General features: G+C 58.4%; 1 protein-coding gene across 1 annotated transcript in view; it reads right to left on the reverse strand.

Annotated features, from left to right (window-relative positions):
• The window catches only part of PDE9A (phosphodiesterase 9A), an 86,013-nt gene that overhangs the window by 58,595 nt on the left and 5,674 nt on the right, over positions 1–21,744 (reverse strand). The window contains exons 2-3 of the mRNA XM_069472251.1: positions 1,866–1,936; positions 460–537 (exon numbers count right to left, since the gene is read on the reverse strand). Of these exons, the coding sequence (XP_069328352.1) occupies positions 460–537; positions 1,866–1,936 (149 nt within the window). The remainder of the gene's footprint in view (positions 1–459; positions 538–1,865; positions 1,937–21,744) is intronic.

Genomic DNA, 21,744 nt, shown 5'->3' on the forward strand with positions numbered 1-21,744 from the left:
TGTGCACGGAATCCTCCCGCACGTGCCACTTTAGGGACACGGGGACCGGCTCTAAATGGGTAAATGCTAACTGTCCACAGAGGCTGTGGCCGGGGTGTCTCCCACAGCCCTTCCTGAGGTTGACGCAGGGTTCCCAGGGCTTGGCTCTGCTGCTCTTCTTGCCCCCTTGCCTCAGTTTCCCCCTCTGTACAACGCTTCCTCAGAGGGCTCCTGGTGTGAGTGTAGAGCCATGCCTGCCATGACTGTCACCTTGGAAAGTGACTAACTCCTCCGCCAAGGATGAGCCAATCAAGCCTCCTGCATGCTCCCTCCCACCCCCACCCCGCCCTCTCTGCTCGGAACTCAGACTTCCCTGCAGTAGTAAATTTAAAGGAAATCACAGAAACCCTCTCACGTCACATAGAGAAGCGTCAGACCCACCCAAGAAGAAGAAGCCAATGGCGCTGGCGGAGCCCTTACCGTTCTGAATTTGCCGGCATGGTGGGGTCGATGGAGACCATGGCGTCATCTGTGGTCAGCAGGGAGATGGTCGTGTTCCTGAAAAACACACCCAGGTCTGTGTTTTCACCCAAAATGTGCTCTGGGTGCACACTTGAACTTGGGCCTCATGTGAGGCTCGAGCCACAAAAGATCAAGAACACAGTCTCAGGGCCCAGCCGTCCCCGGGCCAGAAGGACAGGGAGGTGAGAGGTCGGGCTCCAGCCCCTGACATTCCATTTGCAAATGAAATTAAATGGCCATGTGTAATTCTAAGTGCTTGCAGGTTTTTAAATAATTTAAAATAGGAATTGGAGCAAGTTGAATTTACTGAGTTGGGAGATTAAAAATAGGAACTAACATTTGTATCAGCAGATGATGAATTTGCAGTTTGCCTTTTTACTTCCAGTTCCTTTGGGAGTCCATCTAGACCACACATCTTCCCTACGAGATGGTTTTGAATGGTTACGGTGAGTCTTCCTCCAACCGCTCATCTTTTGGGGGCTCTTATGAGCTGTGTTACCTCAACCAAGTTACTTAAGCTCTCCGATCTTCAGTTGTGAATTTTAAAAATCTGTGCAATGGAGGTGATACCTGAGTCCTGGGGTTGTTATAAAAAACAATGTACATATATTTCTTAGCATGGTGCTTAATATACGCACCCAAAGATGCCTCAAACTATGGGCTATTTTTGCTGCTACAAACTGCTATTTGCTGCAGTTTCTGGCATGTAATTCCATCTCCCGGGTCTCCCTTTTCTTGCCTGTCTCTGAATGACTTCTATTGCTCTCTCTGCCTCAGCCCTAACTTTAAAGTTAACTGCCATGCCAAAGCTAGTCGTCATGCCAAAGCTACTTGCTATGTCGAAGCTACTCCCATGCCAAAGCTACTCCTGGTCACCCTCTATGATGGGGAAGTTAGTATGCTAATTAGAAAGTTCGCTTGTTTGAACAGACTGTTGATTTAGGAAAATAACTCTTAGGGAATTCTGATGATTCTATAGCGTAGACCACTGGTCTTTTCCACTCACTCCCGAAGTCAGTCTTTTGCCAAATGTAGACCTGGGATGAGCCCCCGACATAGAAAAGGCACCTACTGGCCTGAGGACCAACCCAAACCCAAACGTCCTCCTCTCAAAAGTGAATGGAGAAACCCCAGACTCGGAAGCGGCTAGTTCTGCTTGGTTCGGCCCAGTGGTTCCCCTGCGTGGGCACAGCCAACACCCGTGGCAGGCAGTGGGCAGGGACTTCCTGCGGGGTTTTGTCCACTGATCCGAAAGCGCCCTCGTGGAGAAGGTGAGCCCAGTGGGCCCCTGTCCCTCCCCGCGCCCTTCCTGGCACTGCCCTTCCCAGGTGCGGTGAAAGGCGCGAGGCCCCGCGGGCGCTCACCTGGGCAGGCCCGTGGCGATGCAGAACAGGTCCATGATGTCGCTGGAGTTGCAGTACTTGCTGAAGATCACCTGCAAAACAGAAGCCACCGCGGTGAGGCGCACAGGAAGGGGCAACAGGTTTCCATGGAGACGCCAGATTCCGCCTGCTTCCTCTCTCCCTCCAACCTGAAGGTTTACTTTAAAAAGCAAGACTGTAACCCCCGGCATGGGAACGTTACGTCTATCTTTTTATTGGTTGATTTATAGGGGCTGCGGGAAACTTTATTCTTTTGTTCAGCGGAAAGAGTTGTGAAAAATAAAGTGACTCCCCACGTCCACGCGCCTGTAGGTGACGCCCTGCCGCGTGGCGCATCACTGCCACGGGCGGAGCGGGACTGACAGCCTGCGCGTACCAACGTTGGCAGCCTGGCAGTGAGTCCCCAGGTACCTCCTGGGGACCATTATGTAAAAAACAAACAGACACATTCAAGTTTATTAACTTTAAAAAAAGACTGCCTTTTCGTATTTGGGTCCTGAGGGCTTGAGGTTGAAAGACTCAGTCAAAGAGGGGAAATCAAAACGACACAAGCCAGCGTGGGTGGTCGGCGCCCGCGGTGAGACAAACTGCTCTGACGACGGTGCGCCAGCCCGCGTGTCCGGCCGCGGCGAGGGCGGCACCGCGTGCACCTGTGTCTTTTGCCCACGGAGTCCTGAGTGTGCGTCTTGGCTCCAGATCCCTCCAGGGAGGGGGGTGTCGGCACAGTGAGGACGGGGTCCCCCAGGCCACACCACACCCGTTTCCATGGCAGGAGACATTTCCCTTGACAGCACCGGCTGGCTGCACCAAACCTTCTCTCCTCCTGAGCACAGTCCTGGCAGGGGAGCCGCAGGCCCGAGAGGACGGCTGGGTTTTGGTGCCCAATGTATCTTTTTTTTTTTTTTTTTTAGCTAAGATTAATTTGCTTTTTTCTTTACTTGGAAACAGTGAAATACAGAAAACAGATTTCTTCCCCCGTAGACTTAGCCTTTCTGTGACTAATACCGTTTCCTGTGTGCGGCTGCACCAGCAGCGATAGGACAAAAGCAGCCGCTTTGTTCTCGCCCTGCCGACCCCTCCCCCGAGGACCTGTGCCGGGGTGACCGAGGTCACGTGTGGGCTGTGTGGGGTGTCTGCACGGCCCTGCCGTCTGCAGCCTCTGGTCCACCCTGAGGCTGCTGACGCGGCTCCACCCCGGTGACGCTTGGACTGGTGCAGTGGCCCCTCACGGCCCCACTCGGGTCTTGCTCCCTCCCTGGCACATCCCCCCGACGGTGCCACGGCTGTTCGCGGCACTTTACTGCCTCCTCACTGCGGGCAAGTCCATCTCCTTGGCTGGGCATGGGGGTCCTGGGGCTCTAGCCAGCGTCCTCTTCAAGCTCCCCCAGCCCAGGGCCCTGCAGTCCAGACTCACAGACACCCCCAGTCCCTGCCGCTGCTTCGACCTCCCTCCGCTGGGGTGCCCTCCCCCTCCCGCCTCTAACTCCCAGCCTCAGTGCAGCGGCCGCCCCTCTCGACCCCCTGCCGCGGGCATCTTGCCTTCCTCTGGCCGGGAGCCAGGCCCTCGCTCCCACCCTGGCGCCATCCTCAGCACGGGTCACAGTCCACCCCACGGCGGGCGGGGTGGGGGTGGTCATGACCATTTACCCCGAGATTGGACGAGTTCTGACTTTCCCACTTTGAACCGTGGGGCTCACCTCGCCTGGTGCGGGCTTGCTGGTGGGTGCAGAGGGCAGGGGTCATGGGGGAGGAAGGCAAGAGCACTCTGCATTTGCCCGCAGACTTCGGAAAGTGGGAGGCGGCTGCAGAGGGCCCTGCTAAGGAGGTAGGTGCTCCTCAAAGTGCGAGTCTGGTTAGAAAATGCTGATCTCCGGGCCCTAGCTCAGATTTCTCATGCAGTGGGTCTGGGCTGGCCCCAGGAATCTGCATTTTATTTTACTGGGCTCCACAGATTAAGAGCCGCCACTCAAAGATGTGTTTCTGGGGGTCTCTCCCAGCTGAGGGGTGGCCCTGCCAGAGGTGGGGTCCTGTGGTCCCCACGCTCTGTCTTGTGTGGTCATGGCAGGGGACCCCGTCATAAAGACACCCTCTTCCCCTGCTTTTCCTCACGTGCATGACGGGCACCCTGTGGCCTGCGGGGGTCCTGCCCCAGCCCCTCAGAGCCCACGGGGGTGATCTGGGAGCTAAATTCCCTCCAGTCACACCTGGCAGGACCAACTCAGACCACGGGCTTCTGGGGGCTGGCCTGGCGGAGGCCCACCTGTCAGCAGCACCTCAAAAGGCGCAGGGTGTCGACTACGGCGTCTCAGCCTCTGCACACTGGGAAGGGAAGGGACTTTGCCGAGGGCGCCCGGTGCCCAGCCCAGGGCTCCTCCGTGCAGCAGTGCGGGACCAGGGCAGGGGGCAGGGGGCAGGGGGCACCCTCAGCTGCTCTCACCTCCGGGACCCTGGGCAAGCCACTCAACCCCTCTGTACCTCGATTTTGTTTTTTGTAAATTGGGCCCAAAAGGGGGCAGCTGTCCTCTGCAGATGGTTCGTTTCAGTCTGATCAGGCCGGAAGGCCGTGCGGTCAGCTGGGCCGGAGTTGGGGACTTGGATGATGCAGCCCAGAGTCCCACAGGCAAGGACTGCACCAGGCACCTCCACTGCCGACCCCCAAAGAACAGGCCTGAGGACAAGTTCTGACAGCTTTGCTCGGACCATGCTCGGGCCCGTCCAGTGGGCTGGCCAGGGTTTCCAGAACCTTCCCTGGTTGAGAAACAGCTTCCTGAGGCTGCCAACCCAAGCCCACTGGAAGGAGAGTGAGGTGACAGGAGACACTGCGGGGCTTGCTTGTGGCATTGTTGATGTTTTAGGGTTTGACTTTCCGGCTCTGCAAGAAAGCTCTTTCTCTTTCTTCTCAAGCCACTGAAACCCTTAACAACCCAGTGGATATTTTGTAAACAGAAACGGATCATTTTGAGGTGATATCTGATTTTTACTGTCTGCTCTCCTTCCTCCTCAAATCCAGAAGCTCTGATGGAGTCGTCACTCCTCCGGCAGGACAGTTATTTGCCAAGCTCCCGTGAGGACCTGTCCTCCTTTCGCCAGGACATAACCAGGGACGGCTTACACCACCAAGGCCTCTCCTGGGAGCTGTGCGTGCTAGTCACCCCAGTGTGACCGCTGCTCTTGAGGAGCTGGGGGAGGCCCTGCAGAGTTTGTGCCCACACAGTCCCGGGGGGCCAGGAGGCTCTCGGGGCCCCAGCCTTGCAGAGGGGAAGACGGGTTCTACGCACCGGCAGGCCAGGCCCTGAATGTCACGGCAGGCCAGGCCCCGAATGTCACGGGGCCCTGCGAAGAGAGGCGCTTACCGGACACGGTAAGTACTGCAGGTAAACTCCGCAGGAGGGCTTTGTGCCTGGTTTCCCAGCCTCAGGGTAGCAAATAATAAAGGCTTTTAAAAGTCTAACCGTGAAGTCTTCCAGCAGAGCAGACCCCAAACGGCCCCCTCGGCACATCGACACTCCCGCCATTCCCGTACAAATCATCAAGCCGGACCTGGTGACACCAGCCTTATTCTGTGGTGAAGAATAATCTTGCTCTGAGGTTATTTTTGGCAAAAGGTAGGGGGCTGTAAGGAAATTTTGCATAAGCAAAAAAGTCCCCGCTGCGTCCCCAGTGGAGAACAGCGTCCTGTGCTCGCTACCGTCCTTCGGTTCTCTTTGGGGCTGGTTGAAGCATCTTACCGGTTCCCTCATTCCGTTAATGAGCGAAGTAAAAATCTTTGACACACGTTCACTTTATATCTGAATGAGAGTCTTGATTTTAGCTTTCGGTGGTGTTGTTAACCAGCCTTCAGAGGGGCTGAAGCCGAGGCGAGGCCGGGTGCGGAGCAGCACGAGACCCCGACGGCGGGGTGGCGAGTGGAGGCTCGGACAGCCGCATTCTTTGCTGGCGTGCGGGAAACCAGCCCCGCTGTGGCCTGTGACCGTGCGGAGACCCTGGGGCTTTCTGTCCATGTGCTGAATAATTGTGCAAATCTTTTATCCTTTATCCAGAAACAATCGCACAAGAAAAAAATAAAGTTGATGAAATGAAATTTAAAAATGAGATGTGGAGGCAGCAAGATTAATGGAAAAATAAAGCCTGTCTGTTCCATCCAGCCCGGAGGAGACCGGGACGGGAGTTGGTCAGGAAGCCGACAAATCACCCAGACTCTTTTGTGTGGCTTGACTGGCAGCGCCACTATATTAAAACAAGATGAGAGACGCCAGCGAGGGACAGGGGCTGCTGGGCCGGATATTGACGCTGCTTCACATTCAGCCGGGACCTGTGGGCGTCGGGGGCGGCTTCGTTGTCTGGGCGTCTTCGTCCCGCCTGCGGAGGAGGATGCTGGCACTCACCAGGCACCGGCCACAAGCCATGGGCCATTCTCAGGTGTTTACACAAGAAACCGAGGCACATGGAGGTGTGTGTAGCACCCACGTGCCCAGCCAGCGGGAGATGCACCGGGACCGCATCCCGGACTGCACATGCCTGACCACAGCACGCACTGACTCCCGTGTTCCCGTTATTCAATGTCTGTACTCAAACTGGCCTCCTGCTACACAGCACGCTACGGTAGGGCCAGTGGATTCGAGAGTCGGAAGTCCTGCACTTAACCAGCTGCTCCTTTCCTCTGCCAGCTCTTTCGACCCTGCAGGCAACGCCGTAGCCACTGGAGCCTCAGTCTGCCCTTCCCATAAATGGGTTGACGGCATCAGCCCCACCTGCCTCTCCGGCAGTAACGGAGGGACACATCTGAAAAGAATTACTCAAAGTGCTGCTGGTTTAACACAAGATTCAGTTTTATACCATTTCCATTGTCTGTGGATCTCAGGGTGGGGTGGGGGCCGAGGCAATGCTGGTGACATGGCAGATGTCACATTCCATTCCTCCCGCACCCCAGCTCCGATTTTGGGAGTGTGTGTTTGCAGATACGTGTCCCTCCGTGTACTGCTTCCGAGCCACACATGCACGCAGCGACACGGAAACTCTAAGTTTGAGGAAAAGCCGGCTTTAATGTCCATACTCTGCCTTCTCTCGCTCCTTGCCTTCTCCTATCCTGAGGAGGTGGGGGCAGGGTGCCGGGGCTGGGCCTTCCTGGCCCCGCACACAGGACGAGCCCGGCCGGGGAGAGGCCGCTCTCAGGGGGGCGTCGGCTGCGGAGGGCCGGGGCCGGCGGGAACGCGTGAGGCGGCACCCACACGGTGCACGTTTTTTGGGCTCCAGATATAAAAGTGGCTCCTCATTGTCTCTGCCCCGTTTACCTGGCCACGGCAGCAGCCACTCAGTCCAAACGTGGCCGCTGAGGAAACTGTTCCCTCTTCTGAGCAATCAGGGGCCTGGGCAGGAGGGCGGGCGACCGCAGAGCCGTGATCGCCAGCCAGCAGCGATGCGGCCAGGCCCCCGCCCGGTCCTCTCCTGTCTACCCCGCACCCGAAGGGGCGGCAGCCCCCAGTCGTTTTCCTATTTCCACTTGAGCCACTTCCTTGCAGCCGTGTGAAAGACTCTTGCTGGGTTGTCAGATTCCAGTTTGGATTGGCACAAAGTCAGTGGCCGCTAGAAACTGTGGGTTTCTTGCGCAAACATTTGTGGTGCTGTGTCATGAAATGCTCCAAATCCTGGACAAATAAGATAACCGGACGGCAATTAAGGTTTGGGCTGAGTTTGGTAGGCTGGGGGAAAGCTCAGCATCGTCAGGAAGGAACAGTGTTGTCAGGGACCCGCGGGGGCGGGGTGGGAGTGTTATTGGAGGTGTCCCCGGGACGGCTCCTCTCTGCCAGGCCGGCTGCAATCTTTTCCATCAGGGAGACAATCTCGCTGAGCTGGTAAACCAGGATGGCGTGCGTTCCTTTCCAATCGCTGAAAATATCTGTGCTACCTTTCAAAATCATTAAAAAACTATCTATGTCGGGTAAGTTGTGCTTTGGGGTTGGTTGTTGTAAAACATGCAATTATATTCATTGTCTTGCTGTTACTCGTACACTGACTGTGAAATTTTTTTATTCAACTGCCTTAGCAACAATTTTCACAGAGCTTCTTTGAACTTGGAGTAACCAATCTGGAGCAAAATGTTCCTCATTATAATTCTTCTAGTGTCTTCCCCCCCAAGTGATTTTAAGGGGCTACGGCTGAAGATGACAGCCGAGGCCTGGACACGGCAGGATGCTGAGCTCCCACGGGCAGGGACCAGGGCGGCAGCCTCTCTTTCCGCCCTACCGCCCTTCCCGAGGACAGCGAGCCGGCTCCGCGCCTGCACCGGCGGGCCGGGGCGAGAGCCGCACCTTTGCGGGCGTGTCAGCATTCACCCTGCATCGCAACTGTATCAACTCCTGTAACTGGACGATGCCGTTTATTGATTCTAATGTCAAACTGACATCAGGCATCTGCTACCCAACCACAACAAGGGGCGCTGATTTCGGAAACAGCCGCGTTGGCCTCCAAGATGCTGAAGGTGACACTAGCGTCACCCAACCGGCCGTGAAGGGAAAGTGGCAGGTGGCCCCGGAACTGGAACCGGCCCCGATGCCCTTCAGAGGGCAGATGCTACACAAACTGTCGTCATCCACACCACGGAACACTCCGCAGCAGAAAGGCACAAACTACTGCTGCATGCAACAATCGGATGGGTCCACAGGGAATGACGCTAGCGAGAAAAGGCCGATCTCGGAAGGTTACGGACCGTACAGTTCCATTTGTGTAACAGTCTCGAAATGACACAGTTATAGACGTGGAGAACAGATTAACCCTCACCTGGAATTAGGGACGGGGTGGCGGGAATGGGTTCGGGCTGGGGCTGTAGCAAGGTGGGGGGGTGGTTACAGCGGGGATCCTATGGTGACGGAATGTTCCGGACGGAGACTGTGGCAGTGGGTGTAAGAAACTACGCAGGTGTGAGCATCGTAGAGAACTAAACGTACATGCTCAGGTGAGTTCCAGTGAAATGGGGGAGTCTGAGTGGGGGTGTCTCCCTGTCAACACCCCGGCTGTGGCACTGGGGGGAGCTGGGCGGAGGGCACACAGGTCTCTCGGATCCTTCCTTACGGCTGCGCGTGTGTCTGCTGTGACCTCCAAGAGACCATCTGAAATCCAGCGAGGGCACCAACGCGCAGGTGGCGGGGGCCCCGCCCAGGAATGCGGACCACACGGCCCAGAGGAGAGCAGTGTGACCATGCGTGTTCCCCCGGACTCAGCATCCACTTCCAGGACGGCTCTTGGGGAAATGATAATGACACACGTCATACGAAGAGCATGGACGGGGTGCCAGGCACCCTCCTGGTGCCTCCCACGAGTCGTCTCATCGAATCCTCACAGCCAGAGGGTCACCGCCCGGGTCTGTGCCGAATCCGCGCCCCGGGCTGCCCTGCTGCCGGCACTGACGCACAGCTAGGACGTCCCGCTTGTGTCTGCTACTGCAGAGAAGCGGAATTAAGCTAAATATCTCATAAACAATGAAACAATCACATTTTAGTAAGTCTCCACGAAGGAACATTATAAAGGCAGCGAAATCATGTTTTGAAGACTATTCAATGCTGCACTGGAAACCGCCGCTTACGTAATGCTGATTGGAAATGAGCAGGATACAAAGTCATGCAAAGAGAGCTGCACACACACACACATGCACACACGTATGTATGCTCACATAAGAAAATACTCGCAAGAGAGGCCCTGAAGTGTTAAAAGCAGTCTTCTCTGGGTAGTAGGAGAAGGAACTATTTTCTTTCTTCCTGATATCGTTTCGCATTTTTCAGATTTCCCACAGTGAGTGTGTGGGGTTTTTATAACCGAGGAAAAAGTTGTGCCGCTCTGGAGGCCGAGCTTGGAGACTGATGGCAGTGCCAGCTCGTGAGCACAGCCACATAAATTCCCACGGGAGAGACAATCTTTGCCACTGGTATTTGGGAAGAGTACTCGTTGGCAAGAAGCCAAGTAGATGAGAAAACTAAATGACAGTTAAGCAGAGGACAGAACTCAGAATTTAAATAGCACAGAGCTGGGAGTCATGGGGGATCGGTGCAGGGGGGGGTACCAAGAGAAAATCAGAGATGTGGGGGTCACAGAGGGTCACAGAAGGAACAAGAATGAGGCAGAGAAGGAGGCCAGGTCCTGCTGGGAAGGAGACAGGGAGGGGGCTCCATGGCTCCGCACGGGCCACAGGTGCACCGACGCCCCAGTCTGCCAAAGGCCAGGAGCTTGAGAGGTCGTGCGCCTGGTGACCCCAAGGCACGCAGATGGAAGGGGGAGGGGAGAGAAGCAGCCCCAACCCCACTTTTCGTTCCTGACAGTCACGCCGAATCCCACAGCCAGGCCTCGCTCCCCAAGGGCCAGGACTCGGCACGGAGTTAAAGAATTTCGAAAGCTCCACCGCCTCCTACCGCCCTCAGATCCACGCACCTCCCAGACTGTGGAAGTGAGGTTCTCGGTGACCAGGGACGGTGTGCGGCCTGGGGTGCCCGGGGGCTGCGGTGAGCCTGGGCAGGGGCTCCCCTGGGTCTAGACCGGCAGGGGGGCTGAGACCTGCTCCTGGTCCTGTGCTGCCCTGGGGGCAGAGTTTGGGCGGGTATCCGTAGCATGAATTCAGATTTCATTTCTTCATTTCTGTTCTAACTCTTCTAGACACCAACTACGAAGCAACACACTCGGTGTGTAGGACCCGAAACATCAGCACATTCAAGGGCAGGTCCATCGTCACTGGGGTCAGGTCCACTCAGTGTCCAGTGAGCTGCCCACGGCTGCTGCCCTGAGCTCCAAGTGTCTTGCAGGCGCCCGCAGGCCAGCGGGTCGTGGGGCTGCCCTGCCCCGGTGGCCCAGCCTGTCCCCATCTGCAGAACAGTGCAGGCAGCTCCTTCCCGCGCAGCACGGTGGGGTTTCTCCATTTGGGGACCACCAGGACAGACTGAAGCAAAGTGATGCTGAGGCTAATGTGAGCCTGCAGCAGTCACCCTGCATGCCCAGTCCCAAACTGGTGCTCACACCAGAACCTTCTTTGTTCCCGTTAACACTCTGTTGGGTGCTACAAATGGGACTTTATAAAATAAATGGATATTAATAAACATGTTGCTTAACTGCTTATATATGCTTTATATATTAGGTACACACAATTTTGTAAGAAAAAAAGGTTCAGTTACCAAAATTCTGCAAATTGCTACACTAAACTCTTAGGCCATCAGGGTGGAGGCGGCTGGCAGTGAGGGCAGTCGGTCAGCAGAGTGACTTCCGCAACGAGTGCTCCCAGCTGGCTCCGTTCCAACCGGGTGGGCCTTGGGTTGGCCGCATCAGTGCTTTTTGACTATCTGATACCTGCAGGGTCGCCCTGGTCAGGCGTTGATGCTGTGTACTGCTCCAGGTGCAAGTAGGGAAGAGGGCAGGGAAAGGAGGAGTCAGAGATGTGAGTTCAGTCTGGCCCCTCCTCTTACCAGCTGGACCCAGGGCAGATTTCTCAAACTTTCTGGGGCTCTGATCCTCCGGCTGCAGAGCGAGGCTAGTCCAGCCTCGCCCACGGGGACGCTAAGAGGCTTTGTCACGGCAGAGAGAGGCCTGGCGCAAACCGAGTGCTCAGTGGACGGCAGCTGGGACTGCAGGAGGGCCCTGAAAGCTCGCGGATCGTCTTCCTCCTCCTGTCCCTTCAAAGGCCATTTTCACAAGCAAGAGGCACCAGGGACGCAGGCTCAACTTCAGCGTCCCAGCATTTCCGGGTGTTCCCGCGGCACGTGGGACACGAGGCTGTCTGAACTTGGCAGTCCCGTCGCAGCACAGGCTCTGGCTGCTCTGACTGACCTACTGACCCCCGTATCGATTGTGAACCGCGTCCAGCTGTGTCCACCGTGCACGGAGAGCCGGAGGTCACGGCAACGCGAATATGTATTGGCTGATAAGCTCAACCACGCGGGATTAACAGAAAATCAAACTCTGATAGGTTAAATGATCCGTTTGACCTCACTCTGGTTAGTGTCAGTTTTCTCTCCCCCGGGCACGGCAGGGGCTGTGGAGAGTGCAGGCCCCTGGGCGAGGCCTGCGTCAGCCCCTCCACACCCGCCACGGAGCCCGACCTGCCCTTCGGCCCGTGCTCGGGGAACGCCGGCGCCAAGGCACGTGCCTGTGTGGTCCCTGGTTTTATGTTATATGACTGATGATGCCACCGCCGCCACCACCAACGGGGATGAGCCCATGCTCGGGCCAGAACCAGAGCCAAGCGCCTCACAAGCCCAGGGACCTGGGGCCTCATAAAGACCTCCTGAGCTCGGAGTCACTGTCACCCCCACAGACAGGGACATATGAGAGAAGGGCCGGCCTAACCACCGCGTCCTGGACACAATCTCAGACTCACGCGGCCGCCAGCCCAGGGCTGCAGAGGTGCACGTTGCCCCTGACATCGGACTTCAGCTGAGGTCTGCGCGGGGGGTGGGGGTGGTCCCGCGGCCTCCTTGCTACCATCACCCCCCATGGGACAGGCGTCTTCCGTCGGCCTGGTTCTCCAATCACTGATAATTCTGGCCGCGCACGCAGGAGACATGCTGACTCAGGCCTCCGCAAAGAAAATAAACGAATTCAAATTCCTTTTATTGTCTCTATCCCAGACTGTGATTCAGTTTTTATAGCTTTTATAAGCTATTAAGCTTTTGCATGAGCTTCCATGAGCTTCCGCTAGACTCTGTCCACCCTCGAAAGCAAACCCGCCGTCCCCGACGCCGGCGCCCGGGTCGCGTTACCGCGGAGGTGGGAACCGAGGACCTGCCCTCAGAACCTCGAGCCCGAGGTGGACTCACACTTCTGTCTCCAAGGGAGTGAAGAGCCGTTGCCTTTCCAGCACCCGAGAATTACAAGTGTTTAGTATAAAAAACAAACAAGCTAGGAAGAGACCAACCCCAAACTCCACATCCTATTGTTCTTTATCACCCAAGAAATAAACACGTTACTGAAGAAAACATTGCAGGCTACCTGTCTGTCCACCCATCCGTCCATCCTTCTCTGTACGCCGGGAATTCATCTCTAATTCTAAATTACATGCATGAGTTTAACATCTTGTTCACTCTGCTTCGTCTTCTGTTTTTAGAATACAGTAACGCCACGTTCAGAATGGGTAACAGTCAACCACAAGCAATCACTGCAGTTTGTTTGCTAAAATAAAATCTGTTCTTCGGCCTCCTTTCCCTTTCCCATTTAGGAGATAGTTTTCAGGTCATTTCATTTGAAAAAGGATATAAAATAATAACAGAAATTACCATTAATGACTATGTGCCAGACACACTGCAGACAGTTATCGTAGCAAAAATCTCTGTGCTAGAGAAATGCTGGGATATGTCCAGAAGGAGAGGACGCACACGGAAACCTCCGCTACCCGCCTCCCCGCCTCCCGGTCCCCCCACGCGCCCCTCCTGCCCGGGCCGCCCCGCCCCCACCCCAGCTGGGTCACGCGGAGCTCGTGTCAGAGGCCATGGCGCCCACCGCGTGGAGGTCTGAGCGGATCTCTAGACACAGCGCAGGCGCGTGGGAGGAAGTCAGCAACGACCCCCAGCGTCTCTCGGTTGTCACGTACATGTCTTCGGGGCGTGTTTCAAGGGTCAGAGACAGTCTGTGCTTCAACGGTAAATGGCAGGAGCAGCACAGGGATGAAGCGCAGGTAGAGAGAGACTTAGGGACACGTCGAGCAAATGCGACGTGTGGGCCCCGCCAGGATCCCGACCTGAAAACAAGTGCATGTGTGTGTGTGTGTGCATGTGTATGTATGTGTGTGCGCATGCGTGTGTGGTGTGTGTGTGTGTGTGTGTGTGACATACAGTCCTTCCCCTCCTTGCCACCTGCTTGGGGGTGCACACATTACCTTTGACCCCAAGGACACACCTTGCAGGTGGGTGCTGTCCCTCCCACCGCAGAGGCTGCGGCTCAGAGAGTGAGGTGCGTGGGGTGAGGAGGGCAGGGACGGAGCCCAGCAGGGGGGTGACAGGCCGCAGAGACTGAAGAGCCGGTCGGTGGCTCTGAGTGACAAACCGCGGTCGGAAGAGGAAGACCGTGGTGAGGGTGGTGGCACCGAATTGTTGACGACACTCGGAAGCAGCACTCGTGCGGAGCCTCCTGGAACGGAGGGAGGGCTGGTTCTAGGCAAATACAAAGAGACGCCCCGAAACCGTCCTCGCTGCCCTCACACAGCTTGCAGGGTCGTGAGGAGACAGAACTTTCCGAGCCGGCTGGCGGGCGAGGTTCTGCACTGGGGCCTGGAGCCCACGTTTGGGCTCTTCTCTCGCCAGCCGCGTGGCCCTGGGCACGTCTCCGCACCCCTCTGGGGCTCCCCACGCTCACCCCCCACACGGGGACAGCGCCAGCTGCACCTGCCTCCAGATGCCACGAGGCTCCGTGGGGGGTGAGCCGCAGCCTCTGCGGTGGGAGGGACAGCACCCACCTGCAAGGTGTGTCCTTGGGGTCAAAGGTAATGTGTGCACCCCCAAGCAGGTGGCAAGGAGGGGAAGGACTGTATGTCACACACACACACACACACACACACACCACACACGCATGCGCACACACATACATACACATGCACACACACACACACATGCACTTGTTTTCAGGTCGGGATCCTGGCGGGGCCCACACGTCGCATTTGCTCGACGTGTCCCTAAGTCTCTCTCTACCTGCGCTTCATCCCTGTGCTGCTCCTGCCATTTACCGTTGAAGCACAGACTGTCTCTGACCCTTGAAACACGCCCCGAAGACATGTACGTGACAACCGAGAGATGCTGGGGGTCGTTGCTGACTTCCTCCCACGCGCCTGCGCTGTGTCTAGAGATCCGCTCAGACCTCCACGCGGTGGGTGCCGTGGCGTCTGACACGAGCTCCGCGTGACCCAGCTGGGGTGGGGGCGGGGCGGCCCGGGCAGGAGGGGCGCGTGGGGGGACCGGGAGGCGGGGAGGCGGGTAGCGGAGGTTTCCGTGTGCGTCCTCTCCTTCTGGACATATCCCAGCATTTCTCTAGCACAGAGATTTTTGCTACGATAACTGCCCCGGCCGCAATGCTGGAGTGACCGCCCGTCCCAGGGGCCGACCTCTCCCAGGCAAGCGCGTCCACACTGCGCCCGAGCTGAAGCCAGGCCTGCTGGCTCATCCCCAGCTCTGCCTGTCACCTGTGACCGGGCAGATCCCTCCACTGCCTCAGCCCAGTTTCCCCGCAACAGGGACGTGACACTAGCAGCCTCTGTGACACACTCGGAGAGACACCAGAGTGCAGCAGGCACTTTGTCTGCCAGGCAGGCACTATCCCCACGTCACCGCTGCGGAAACTGAGGCCCGAGAACACACAGCCGGCGCGTGGCACTACTGGACTCACACCTGCTCTGCCCATCCCAAGCCCCGGAGAAGCATGGGGGCGGTGGGGGGGCGGGGCGGGATGGAGCCTGAGGCCAACGCTCTGCAGCACGCCACGGTCTCCCGAGATGTGTCTCCTGTTACGTCCCTTCCCTCTGGCGCACGCCAGGCCCTCCCCACGTGTGCTCCGGGAAAGGATCCGAGGGGCACGTGGCCCAACAGGGCAGGAGTTCATTCAACCAAAACATACAGAGAAACCCGACGGGAAGCAGAGAGGCGCCTAAGACCCCGCAGGTGGGGGAGGGAGCAACGCCAACCACAAACACCACAATAAAGGCAGGCGTGCGACAGAGGGACCTTGAGGGACGGGAGGCACAGGGCACCGTGATGACACCGTGACAATGTGAGGCTGGAAAGCAGAGTGTATGGTGCTGAGGAAACCGAGGGGAGAGAAGCATTTGCAGCCCAGAGGCTGAGAGCCTTGGAGCAGGCCGAGCGACGCTCCCAGCCCACAGATACCGAAGTCCCATCCCGGGAGCCTGTGAACGTTACCTGATGCGGAGGGTCTCTGCAGATGTGCCTGCATTAAGGATTTTGAAATGAGATCACCCGAATGATCTCGGTGGGCCCTAATGCAATCATAGGCATCCATATAAGACGGGTAGAGGGGACAGGCACCCAGAGGAGCCGGTGATGTGAGGACAGAGACTGAAGACCTTGGCCTCGAGGGCTGCAGTGACGTGGCCACAGGTCAAAAACTGCGGCAGCTGCCAGAAGCCGGAAGGGGCAGGGACGGGCTCTCCCCGGACACCTCGGTTTCGGCCCAGTGACACTGACTTTGGACTTCTGGCCTCCAGAGCCGTGGAGAGTCAACTCCTGTTGCTCTGAGCAGTGCCATTGAGACCATTGTCACAGCAGCCACCGGGCGCTACCACGAGCCTTGCCCTCTGCTCTAAGACGGCTGGAATGGTTTTTGCAGGGAATGGGAGTCTCAGAGTGTGCGCGTGATTGGGGGCGACGTCAGGAGGGGCCGGTGGAGGATGGCGCAGAGATGGAGCTGGTCAGAGGCCTCCGGCCGACCCTCCCCTCGAGAGCTGATGCGGGGGGCCTGGACGGGGGGGTGGCAGGTGGGGAGCCTCAGGTGCCGCAGGTCTGCGATCCGCGCAATTCCTCTCCTGGCTGAGGGTGCTGTGAGCAGGACTCGGCTCGGACGTGTGAACGCCCCCCGGGCTCACGCTCAGGGCCACCTCTCTGCACGCGGGATCTCAGGGCCCACTTCCCTGCCCGGCGTCTGCGCGGATCCCGGGCCTCCAGCGCACAGGACACATTCGTCACGGCTGGTGCACGCGTCGCTCTTGTCATCTTTCTGGGCTGCTTTGTTTTTGTTTTCTTCACTTGTGGTGTCTGAAGCCAGTCTCCTCTGGTATAAATAATGGATCACAGGGGACTGAAATGCAGAAGGCAGGGAAGTGGAACAAGCGTGCTGAGACAGCTCTATTCAGAGGACTCTCGCGGCGTCTCTGAAGGTTTCTCCCTGGTCGCAATCGCTTGACTCCTCGAGATCCGGTTCAAGTAAGAGGCAGCTCTCGATGGGCGACCCACAGCCCCCCACGACGCTCCTAGCTCCCCTGCCCCTGGGCCCCGCGCCTTTGCATAATTCTTGCCACTCCTCCCTGGGCCTCTGTCTCTGTTGTATCAGGACTCCAGTGGGACCCCTCCCTGGGGTCCAGGCTCCTTGTCACCCCAGAGGTGAGGGAAGGGGAGGGTGGAGGAGGGGACCACTGGGGAGAAGCTTCTCCCAGCATGCAGCCCCTCCAAGCCAGGTTTTAAGGCCCTATGCCAGGACGGTGTGGCTGGGCAAGGGGGAAAGGCACGGAGGAAAGCGTGGGAACAGGACCGGGGGAGGACGGGGAGGACTTTTCTGTGCACCCCTTGCCTGGCTTAGACCGGGAGAGCTGGACGCCTTGGTGACCAGGCAACATGGCCTCCGTCACCACCAGTTCCAAGTGGGAATGAAATGGGGGTGGGGAAGTCCCCACCAGAACTGACGTGGGGGAGGGGCTGTGCATTTAGCAGAAACTGTGTCCTGTGTGGGTCCCCTTGGGAGGTGCCAGCAGGTGGGGGGTCAGGGCTGCAGGAGGCCTGGGTGGAGCTGCAGGTGCCGGGAGGAGTAAGCCTGCCAAGGGAATTCCTGGAAGTGCTGCCTTCAGCCCTCTCAAGAAAACCCAGCCTGGCTCTGGGAACTGGACAGAGGCCTGGCCGGCCGTTTGGAGACACCTGTTGGGGTCTGAACTTAAAACCTGCAACTTCTGCGAGCAGAGACAGGCTGGCTGCCAGACCTCACCTCCGCAGGAACGCTGGCCAGCAGGACCCCTCCTGAGTCACGCACGGGAGGGGTCCCACGCACCACCTTTTTCTTTCTCTCAAGGGGACGAAGCAGGCACACAGGGCAGCCATTGGGGGGGCATTCTCATTCAGAGCTCTCTTCATGCCGCCCTTCAAATGTAATACAATTCTGAGTCCCCCTTTAAAAAGCCGCGCCCTCCCCAGAGTGGAGCAGTTTCGGAACTGGCGCCTTCCCCGAGCTGACGCCCTCTCCACCGTCCCTGCTGCTGGGAGCCACCTTCGTCCCCTTTGGGACGTCAGCAGGTCGTCTCCCCTGTGGCTGCCAGGGCTCTGTCCCCACCCAACCTCCCCACTGTGCAAGACAAAGTGGCCACATGGCCGGTCAGTCCGCAGACCGTGTCAGGGTCGTGCGGTGGTCCCCAAGCCTTGCCCTTCACCCAGCTGGAGGACGAAGAAGAAAAGCTTACACAGAGGGAGCGAGTGGCCAGGCAGGGCCAGGCACCCGATGTGCTGAGGGGGCGGGGTGGGCAGGGTCAGCCATCACTGGGCGTGGGGCCTCGGGGACGCCATTTAACCTTCTGGACCACGATGCTGTCCTTGGCGACTTGACATCTTCCAGGCCCCTCCTACTTTGTGGCTTTAGGATTCCAGAGGCTGGAAGACGGGAAAAGGTGACGGTCACGTCTCAAAGGGGGTGTTATGGACTGAACTGCGTCCCCCTAGAATCCACATGTTGAAGTCTTAACCCCCAGTGCCTCAGAATGCGACCTTATGTGGAAACAGGGCATTTAAAGAGGAAATTAAATTAAAATGAGGCCATTAGGGTGGTCCCTGACCCATTCTGGCTGATGTCCTCATAAGAAGAGGAAATGAGGACACAGGCCCGCTCAGAGGGATGCCCATGTGAGGACAGGGAGACGACCGCTGTCTGGGAACTCCGGCTCCCCAACAGTGACAGGGTCAGTATCTGTCGGGCAAGCTGCCCGGCCGCGCACAGGCAGCCTGAGTGGACTAACGCAGGGGAACGTGGCCCTCGGAAAGTGGGGACCACCGGGGTGGGCAGATCCTTGGGGCCTCCTGAACCAGCTCTGCACTCCTGCTGGGTCCCTAACGACGATCTCGTGTGCAGAAACGAGCCCATGATGCCCATCTTCCTTCCCCAGCCCCCCTCACACTTGGAGGTGGGGGTCAGAAGTACTTTGGCTCCAGCCCTGTAGCTGGTAGCTCCCCTGAGACCCTCATGGACTAGGACAAAAGCCAACCCAAGGGCAGCAAAAGTGATCCCGTCCCTGGTGCAGATGGCCACGCCCCTCTGCTGTGACCACGCCCTTCACCTTAACCACGCCCTCTTTGCTTTAACTTTTGCAGAACATCCCTTTGGATTTCAGAGCCTGAGGGCCTTGAGGAAGGCAAGCATGCCCTTCTTCACCCGCCCAGGGGCAGGGGAGTATTCTTGGCTAAGGACTTCTTTCCCCAGCAGGCCCCTCCCCTCCCCCACACGCTGCCTCCTGAACCTCAGGGGACCCATGGGGAACAGGTGCCGGGGAGCCCACGCTGGAGGAGGACACCCCTCGCCCCGCGGGGAAATGCTTTCTCACAGGAGAGCGGAGTCAACTCGCTTATCATTCAACAGACATTGCTGGGTCAGGCCCAGGCTGGAAGGAGGGTGACAGGGCTGCGCTGACAACAGGTGTGGCCCCGATGACCAGCGCAGTGCAGGGAGGTACCTGCGCCAACACATGGGCGACCTAGGAGGGGAGAGAAGGTGGCGAGCAGGAGCTGTCGGAGTGGAGACGCAGAGCCAGTGAGCTGGCCAGCAGGGCTGGAGCCAGATGTCCCCACGCCCTGCTGGCCCCATGGGAGCCCAGGAGAGCAGGAGCAGGGTGACAAGATGCAGCTGCAGGGTGACAAGAACAGATGACCGCAGGGCTTTGGCGAGCTCCCTGGGGCAGGGCTCAGTGGTCGCTGGGTGGGGCTGGAGGAGATACGGGGGGCAGTTTGGAGGGTCCCCTAAGAGCCAGGCCCTCGGAGGGCCGGAGTCGGGGTGGAACAGAGTGGCTCTGAGTGTCCTGGAGCTGCCATGACAAAGTAGCACACGCTGGGTGGCGGGAAGCAGCTGAGACGTTCTCTCAGCTCTGAGGCCAGAAGTCTGAGATCAAGGTTTGGCCGGGCTGGTTCCTTCTGAGGGTTCTAAGGGAGGGTCCTCGCCCCCCGCCCAGCTCCTGGTGGCTGCCGCGACCCCTGACTGTAGACACATTCCTCCTTGTGTAATTCTCTGTCACTGTGTCTTCTGTTCTCCTTGTGTCCCAGTTTCCCTCTCCTTGGGACACCAGGCACATGGGATCAGGACCCACCCAATGCAGTGTGGCCTTGTCTTGATGTGGTTCTGTCCGCAAACATCCTGCTTCCAGATGAGGCTCTGTCACAGCACCAGGGCTTGGGGCGTGGACTCATCTTTTTGGGCGACACAATTGAATCCACAAGAGCGACGAGGAGGGGTGGACAGAGGTCACTGACAGGATGTGGTGCCCTTGAGGCGGGCGGGAGTCGAGAGGAACCCGAGGCTCTCCCGTGGCCACTTGGCTGGCGGTGGCCGTGTCTATGGGAACAGGGCGTTGCAGAAAGGGGGTGAGTCGAGCTTGAGGAGCCCTGCGGCTTCCAATCAACGGGAGAGGTCCTTCCTCCCTCTTTTCCTCTTCCTCCTCTTCTCCTTTTTATTGCCTTGAAATTTCATTAGAAAAACTGAGCACGGTTTTCCTGCCGCCCTGTGGCTGCGGTGGCTGGAGTCCCCGCCACGGCCTTCCCGCTTCTTCCCCGTGCGGAGGCCGGGGTGGCGCCTCGGCTGGCCTCGCGCCGCACCTGCTGCCAGCACCGCCCAGTCCCGGGTGTCTGCTCCGTGCCGTGGACGTGGGGATGTGTCACTGCAATGTGTCATCACCTGCAGGCAGCGAGTCCCATGCCAGGCTGAGATCCGCATTGTGTCACTAACGTGCCCCACGTCACGTGGCCCATGTCACAATGTGCGTCAAGGCAATGTCGCCCGTTGCGCTGAACACAGAGAATTCCTCTCGGACTGGCTATTTTTAGTTTGACGCCTCAGGCTCCCAGCGGGTTGCAGAGGCCGCCAAGCCCAGCTTCCTCTCCCAGAGCCACGCCTGGCCCCTCGGAGGGGCAGCGGGAGCCGGAGACGCCTCAGCAGCCCCTTTGGCGTCTGGGCCCACGCGGCTCCAGGCCGTCCTCCGGGTGCCCCGGATGCAGGGTGGGCTTTGCCCAGGGACAGAGGCTGAACCAGAAATCCCAGACCCCAGCAAGGACCTGGAGTGACACCAGCACCCAGGAGACCCCAGAGTGCTGGACCCTGGAGAGGCCTGGGCTTCAGGGAAAGGCCCGGCACACGCCACCACCATCCAGGGTACCAGGGACAGGGGTGGGCCACGTCTGTGGTCTGACACCAGCCTGTGGAGTTGGGACGAAGCCATGGAGCACGGACACTCCTTGTCTGGGGTAGGACCGGCTGGCCAGCTGCCGCCATCTTGTCTAGGGGACACCTGAGGTCCCTGTGTGCACTCTGAGGACTCTCTCAGCCCTCCTTGCAGAAGGCCTTCCCCCATTCCCCAGGAGTGAGGCTCGCTGGGTCAGCTGCAGCCAGGGGAGTGAGCATTTGGGTGGCACAGTGTCCAGTGTAGTGGGAGAGGCCCTGTGGCGTGTCCTCCATCCCCAGGCAGGACAGGGCTGTGTGGCCCAGGCTCTCAGTGACCCCAGGCTACCTGGCGCCCGGTCCCTGCTGCCTCCCTGCCCGGCTTGTGCCCCAAGGCGTCCTCATCGCTGGCACTGAGATCAGCGCCTGCCGCATGCCGGTGTCAACTCTCATTTGCATGCCAGTTCATCTGAGGCACCCACAGGGACACCATGCCCTTCCTCTGAGCCTGCGTTCCCTTGCTGGTCACCAGAGCCGTGCCCTGCACATCTCCGAGGCTACAGCACACTCTGGAGTGGACAGGGTGGAGACGAGGTTGCTAGGCTGTGGCACCCAGGGGCTGGGAGGTCATGGGGACTGCTTCTGTCCTCATGGCTGCCTTGGTTCGGATTCACAGTAGACTCGGGACAATAGCCAAACAAGTGACAGGAAGGTGCCTGCCGTGGCTTCCTCTACGTCTGCCAGTCGGCAGGTTTGGGGCGTGAGCGTCTCAGGG

This window comes from Eulemur rufifrons, chromosome 7, assembly GCF_041146395.1.
Source record: "Eulemur rufifrons isolate Redbay chromosome 7, OSU_ERuf_1, whole genome shotgun sequence".
NCBI classification, from domain to species: Eukaryota; Metazoa; Chordata; class Mammalia; order Primates; family Lemuridae; genus Eulemur; species Eulemur rufifrons.